Source organism: Aethalodelphis obliquidens, unplaced genomic scaffold (assembly GCF_003676395.1).
Source record: "Aethalodelphis obliquidens isolate GAN/ISIS:26980383/991018 unplaced genomic scaffold, ASM367639v1 scaffold8, whole genome shotgun sequence".
Lineage (NCBI taxonomy): Eukaryota > Metazoa > Chordata > Mammalia > Artiodactyla > Delphinidae > Aethalodelphis > Aethalodelphis obliquidens.
The window spans coordinates 52644594-52651830 of NW_020837952.1; the positions used below are offsets into that span (position 1 = coordinate 52644594).

Sequence of the window (7237 nt, forward strand, 5' to 3'; positions counted from 1 at the left end):
TTGTTTTGCAGTCAAACACACTAGACAACATTGCTTACATCATGCCTGGACTGTGACAGCAAAGACTCCTGGGACAGAAACCTTATCCTGCCTGTTGCTGGCTTGTGTATATGTGACTGTTCCAGATCCCTTCACTGGCATCTGGGTGTAGGTTTTAAATTTTTATATATATGCATATATATATATATCTATATATATAATGTATAATATATACATAGGACTGTAACTACTTTGCTTTTAATAATTTTATGAAATGGCAAAGGTTTAGCCAAGAGGAAACCTTGGCGTGAATATGGGCTTGGGATTCTTCTACTGTGGTGGATAAATCTGCCTTAAAAATCAGTGTAACTTGGGGGCTGGGGGCTTGTTCTGGATGCCAAGTGCATCGCTTTAAGGTCAGCTAAAATGTGATTTTTTTCCAAACTCAGTTGTACCTCCAGACCCATCACTGACCATTTGCCTTACCTGTCTTACAGTCTGAAATGTAATGGGAAAGATTATGGGAAGATGTCAGTTAACTGAAAGTACAAAGCTTTTCAACTTGAAGTGACCTAGGTGGGAAGTGATAACATCGTTCCCATCTGAAAGTTATTGCGATGGCTTAAGTTAACTTAGTAGGGGGTTCATTCCAATTCCTGCTCTACCAGTGTCCATGTCGCAAAACTTATTGTAGTCATTGGTACCATTGGCAGCCTCAGCCGGAGCCAAGGAGATTTGTGAGCCCTGGAGAGGGTAAAGCTGTCAGTGCCACCAGTTGAATGGCCTGTATTGTGAGCTGACCCAGAGCATTTGGTCTGCAGAACTAAGAGCTGGTATCTTCCATTGGCCGCGTCAGCTTAGCTCACAGTTCTGCTGCTTAGCTGCTTGGCGGGTGTGGAAGGTGAGCTTTGCCCAGGCTGATTCCTGGGTTCATCTCATTGGCTCCCCTGCTGGGCAGATACACAGCGTTCTGCATTCCACACATAAGCGAATTGCGAAAAAAGTACTCTGTTCTCATGTAGGGTTATTTATGTGCGTGTGTGAATGTGTGTTTAATTATGTGTATTTAACTCTTAAAACTCTCCTAGATTTTAATTTATCCTGTAAATTTCTGTATATATAATTTAAAAACAAGAGCCTCCACCAGCAACAGCATGTGGAAGATACAGATTTGTCATTTCTGCCTCCCTTCCTTCCTCTGGTCTCCTCTGCAAACTCCAAATCATCTACACTTTAAGGTATCGTGCCCCAAAAAGGAATCATATTGGGATTCTAGTTCTTTAAAAATGAATGATGTCAAGAAAGTAAATAAAAAGGAAGGTTACCATTCCCAGCTGCCCTTATTTCCAAAGAACCAGGCTTTTGCTTCCCAGTTCCAAAGAAAACAGTTGAGCACTTCAGCGTTGTTTTTGAATTCGGTTTGAGAGTCCACGTCAAAACCAAGCTCTGAGGTGACTGCTTTCTTCCCTTGGCCTGGACAGAGCACTGCAGCATCAAAGTAGACCTTTGAGGACAGTGCCGCCAGCCTATTTAATTCTGCTGCATCCTATTTAATTCTTTCCTTTTTTCCCACCAGTGTGGTCACAGGGCTGTGTTTCTTAAAGGTATTCTGGCTGCTTAATGCCTTTCTCACCTCAGAGCAGTTTTGAAATTTAACTGGGAAACAGAAGGAAACAGGAATTCTTGGGAACCAAAATCACGAAGAGCAGAAATCCTGGTTTAATTTTGTGTGTTAGCACCTATCCCACGCCTCCTCTGTACCCATGTCAGTTTTCTCTTTGACACAGGGTATCAAGGAAGGGCCTCGGAGACGTGGATTAGTACGGAAAGAAGTCAGTCCTACCATTGTCATTTGTACACATTAATGAAGTCCTGACGAGGACCTGCTTTTTGTTTGTTTGTTTTCCTTTAAAATCCAAACCTATTGTATTTGTATTTAAAATTTGTACACATTTGTATAATAATCTGTTCCTTGTGGTATTTGGTACTATTAGAGGAAAAACTTTGGATTCAGACCTTCTTGCAATTTTTATATCATTGTTTTATTTTGTTTTTTAAATAAATTCTAGCTGTTTGATCCAAATCCCATTACAGTTGTATAAAGAAATAAAATTTTGTACTTATATTATTAAAAATCACATTTTTAATATTTGTAGTCCAGTGTCAGCTATCTTTTCCCTGTTGCTAACGAAAGTTGCTATGAAATTTTAAACCTGTCTTTCACACTATATCCTACCATAATTTTCTTTAAAAAAAATCCGTTTGGAATAGAGGTCAAGTTTCTGATCATAGCCATCTTCCTAACAAACATCTTGCTCTGTTTCTAGTAACTTTTACGTTGCGGACTCTCATCTTCTCTCTTGCAAACTGCAAAGCCAGTGGCTCTGATAAGCGTAGCTCTATTCATTGGCAAATGAAATTGTCTGTACATTACATTGTTGGCCTAACTCAAGAAATACCTATGAGTCTTGTATAAGAATCACATCCAAATCTTGTGCTAAACCATGTGTTTCAGTACTGTCCTTACTGAGTGATGTTGGATTGGATAGGTAGGTCACTTAATCTTTATGGGCATCTGCAGTCTAACCTGTAAAATAGTGTTAATGTCACTTCCCTGTCTACAAGCCTTGAAGCCAGCCAGCCTGACATGAAGTTTAGTAGTTGTGAACATTCAATATATGAGATCAGACCTTTCAAAGTAAAAATTTCAATTCAAACACAAGGTTGTTAATAGTCATAAATAGCAAAATACTATGATTGGTTGAAAGGCTCACTTCTTACGGAGAGGCAGCAAAAAAGAGACAGCTATATTACTGAACGACTAGAGTGATTGGCATATTTTATCACACTTACTCCTCCCCAAGGCTTTATGAATATTATCCCCCTTTACAAATGAGGAGACAGATGCAGAAAAGTACTTTTCCTGAGTTTATACAGCTACATAAATGGCAAAGCCAGAATAAACACACTGGTACAGTTGACCCCAAAGCTGAGGCTCTCTTCAACCCCAGGCCACTTTCAAAGTTAAATTGTGTATGTAATTCATCAGAATCCTTCCCCATTATATGCAGTCCTGAGCAAATGTGATTGTAGGAAAACTGTCAGACCTCTTCATTGTTCAAATGTCCTTTTGTCCTAGCTGGATTTTACTATACAGACCTCACTTTTCTTGTCATCCTGTTGTCTTTAATCTTTGGAGGCAAAGTATCTTGATTTTTTTGTCTAAAAGTACTTAAAGGATATAATTATGTTACATTTATGCAATATGTCAATTTTAAAGGACTTAAACATTTTTATCCTTAGGAAGGCATTAGTTTTTTTTCTTTTTATTTTTAACATCTTTATTGGAGTATAATTGCTTTACAATGGTGCGTTAGTTTCTGCTTTATAACAAAGGGAATCAGCTATACATATACATATATCCCCATATCTCCTCTCTCTTGCGTCTGGCATTTTGATATTGATATTGCTAAAACACTTAAAAGGAAAAATTAAATTAAAACAGACTTTTTACTAAATGAGTTTGTTCCTGCTAGGAAACACTTTGAACACATAGTTTTAATTAGTTCTGTACTACATTTAATGTTTGCAATTTACATTCCTATCTATTGTATTGACAAAATCCACACACTTCCATTTCTAATATAATAGCTAAATAGCTTTCTGTTTACATAGAGCTATGATTTCACTCCCTGTTTGGGGGTATATGGTTTCTTACCATGAAGCATAAAACTTAATGGCTGTTTTATTCTTGGCAGAAAGCCAAGATCTGCCCATAATCACTTTAATCTCTGCTTTTTTGCGGTATGTGGGCCTCTCACTGTTGTGGCCTCTCCCGTTGCGGAGCACAGGCTCCGGACGCGCAGGCTCAGCAGCCATGGCTCACGGGCCTAGCCGCTCCGCAGCGTGTGGGATCTTCCCGGACCCCCGTGTCCCCTGCATTGTCAGGCGGACTCTCAACCACTGCGCCACCAGGGAAGCCCTGCCCATAATCACTTTAAACCAGAGTGGTGCAAGAAGGCAAGAACTTCTGGTTAAATCACCACCCAACATGGGGATGTTAAAGGTTAATGGAAGAATCCAATGGAAAATCATGCTAAATATATTCCATACAACCAAGCAATATGTTTAAATGAAGAAAAACATGGAAGGTACCTGACATGAAGATCATCTTAAGTGTACATCTCCCCTTATAGTCCAAATACCATTACAGAAAGGTAGATTGATTTAGATTTTCATGCGTTAGTCACTGTGCTGCACAACAGTGAGAGAAATGGACATAGCATCCCAGCCCTCAAAGAGCATCTAGACTACTGGGGGTATGGGCATGTATTAACAGGTCTCATGAGCATTATTAAAACACTTCAAAGCACAGAAGTACATGACGTCCATAAAGCTTTTATGTTGTACGGTAAAGATGTCAGCCCCTATGACTGCTCAGATTAACGGAAGTGATTAAGTTCTAATTCAGGTTTTCTATCGTCCTAGATTTCTGCAATTTACTAGCCTTTCAAATTTAAAATTCACAGATATGCCCAAAAAATACTGAAGCATCCTGCAGTAACCCAAACTACCAAAGCAGTGGTTATTGTATCTTTTGGAGTGCATGTCATTAGAAGCAAAAAAAAAATAACCAATAGATCTAATATTGGTATCTAATGAGTAGATGACATAGCAGAAACACAGCACACGAGAAGGTTGAAGATATTAGAATTACAAAGCTGCGAAGAGCCTTTGAGATTCTTAATTCTTAGCTTGGGGTCCACTGCTGCACCTGAGGGACCCCAGAAACTCCCTGAGGTCAAATTGTATCTCTGCCTTTTTTCTTCAGAATGGCTCCGCTGCTTTCTACACTTTCTCAAAGGAGCCAGTGACCTAAAAAAAGAAAGGTCCTTGACCTAATTCCAGAATCCAGAGAAAATGGAAGCCCACTGTTTGAATCACACAGTAAATGAATGGCTAAGATGGGTCCCAGGACCCACTCGTGACATCTGTGTGCTTTCTGCCACCCTGGGCTCTAGCCCGTCCCTAGCTGCAATTCACTGAGTTGGCTCTCAGTGTCAAGGTGTCGCAAAACCCTTGGCCCTTCCCTCCTATTTTGAGGTAACGGAATCTGGGCTGCAAAGAGGATACATTTTGCAGCCGGGAGACCTCGATCTCAAATAGGAAGAGTCTTCTCTGGGCAGGGAGACAACAGGCCAGAGAGGCTGTCAAACCCAGCAGTGGGTGTGTAGTCATAGTGAGGTCCTAGAGGCTAAAACTAAGAGCGAGAGCTGGAGTCTCAGCTTGCTGGGTAACCTTACCCAAGTCATTTCCCTGGTCTGAGACTGGGTTTTCTGGGTGTGTAGAGATCAAAGACAACGCCCCTAATCCTTAAAAAGACGTGAAGGATGTGGCTTAGACCCAAGCGCCCCAGGCCCGCAGCCGCCCGACGTCGTGCGTGACGTCCACCGACGCCGAGTAAACCGCAGTGAGGTCATCGTCCTCCGCCTCGAGGCGCCGACCCTCCATGTCAGGGGCGGGGCCTGCGGCCGGCTCCAGACTCCCTCTGCCCCGCCCCAGCCGCGCCTCCTCGAGGACCGTCCGGCGCGTCACGTGACGGGTCCGGCGCTCGCGGTTGCTGTCAGCTGATTCCCCGGCTTGGTGGCAGTGGCAGTGGCAGCGGCAGCGGCAGCCGTGGCGATGGACTTTCTCCTGGGGAACCCGTTCAGCTCTCCGGTGGGACAGCGCATCGGTAAGTCCCCGGGGCCCGGCCCAGCCCCACCGCAGGGTTCCGCGCCCGGCACCGGCCCCCCGGCGCGCCTCCAGGTCCCCAGTTACACACCTGAGGGAGGCAGGGAAAGGAACGAGGCTGGAGTGTCTCTGCCTGACCTGGCCCCGCCCAGCCGCCCGCCTGCTTTGATTGACAAAAGCCGAGGTCCACTAAGAAGCCTCGGCTTGTGATGGATACCGACAGCAACCAATAGATAAAGAGAGAAGGCGGGTCCTGGCGGCCGCGACTCAGCCAATGTGCGGCTGCTAGGGTCGCTAATCAAGGGAGAAAGTTTGGGGGGTTAAAGGGACTGCGTGGTTTTGCAGTCCACGGGCCCCTCGAATGTTTCTCTCGTCGCCTCCCCGGCGCACGTCGCGCCGCCTGGGCCCTTGCCGTCTCATTCCTGGCTCACTCGGCGCTGCGGACACGGATACCTGAGAAGGGCTGGAAGTCCATTCTCCAGGACCAGGAGACAAGGGCTTGGCGGCTGGGTTGGCGTCTTGCTGGGAGGGGGACAGGGAGCCCTGCCTCCCCCGGGCCGGGGCTAGACGCTGAGGAACCCGCTCCATGAGGAAGCCAGGCCAAAGCTTCAGGACGTGCCGGCCTTGGCCGCCCTCACCAACCGGCATCAGATGGACCGCATGGAGTCGCAGACTCTGAGCTGGGAGTGATCTTAGAAACCACCTGATTCGGTCTCCCTCATTTCTCAGTAGAGGGGACGGCCAAGCCCTGTGGCAGAGACACAGGCTCACTCAGAGCCCAGATCTCCTGCATCTCTCGCCCCCTATTGACGGGAGACTTATTAGTTCTGTGACGTTGCCTCTGTAGGGAGGATTCCTCACCTGTGATTAGGGGATAATAATGATCCCTACCTCCGTGAGGTTGTTGTGTAGGTTAAACTCGTTAATAAATGTAAAGGACTTAGCGCCTGGCACGTGGCCGATGCTATATAAAAGAAAGTGGTAATATTTATTATTGTTACTGAGACACTGCCAAGTGAGGGTCTGGAATTCCTGACAATGGCTGGACAGTTGGTCTCATAGGCAGTCATTTCTGCCCACCAACGCAGAGAGGACCCACAGGCCATGGCCCAAACCGCTAACACTTCTCCAGGGCAGTCTGGGTGTGCCTCCTTGCATGAAGAAGCCCAGGGCAGTACTGTGAAACTCTCTCCAACTTTTTGACGGTTTTTAGCCTTAAGTTCAAACTGGGAAAATTGGATCTTTTAGACAAGATATTCTTTCCATTCTTACTATCTTGGAAGCCAAACCTCGCTTAAGTCTGTTGACCCAGCTCTGTTGAAATCGCCCCCGTGGCCATTTGCGGCTCTTCTGAGGTTTTGTAATGAAATGTCTTCAAGAGGAGGCTGTCAGTAGAGAATTTACACACCAGGAAGCTCCTGGATGAGAGAGGGGAAGCTGTACCTCTCAGGGCCACCTCCCTGCCCCACCTACTACAGACACACACACACACACACACACACACACACACACACACACACACACA

General features: G+C 45.1%; 2 protein-coding genes across 9 annotated transcripts in view; both read left to right on the top strand.

The window, feature by feature from the left end:
* HMGXB4 (HMG-box containing 4) overlaps positions 1-2126 on the top strand; it is a 31659-nt gene extending 29533 nt beyond the window's left edge. For all 5 annotated transcript variants that reach the window (XM_027107485.1, XM_027107486.1, XM_027107484.1 and 2 more), the window contains one exon: positions 12-2126. In XM_027107485.1, the coding sequence (XP_026963286.1) occupies positions 12-56 (45 nt within the window). In that variant the 3' untranslated portion in view covers positions 57-2126. The remainder of the gene's footprint in view (positions 1-11) is intronic.
* Positions 2127-5189: 3063 nt separating this feature from the next.
* The window catches only part of TOM1 (target of myb1 membrane trafficking protein), a 46764-nt gene continuing 44716 nt past the window's right edge, over positions 5190-7237 (top strand). For 2 of the 4 annotated variants that reach the window (XM_027107488.1, XM_027107490.1), the window contains exon 1: positions 5529-5713. In XM_027107488.1, coding sequence (XP_026963289.1) covers positions 5662-5713 — 52 coding nt within the window. In that variant the 5' untranslated portion in view covers positions 5529-5661. Of the gene's footprint in view, positions 5714-7237 lie in introns of all 4 variants that reach the window. The other 2 variants (XM_027107489.1, XM_027107487.1) reach the window with 2 other exon arrangements.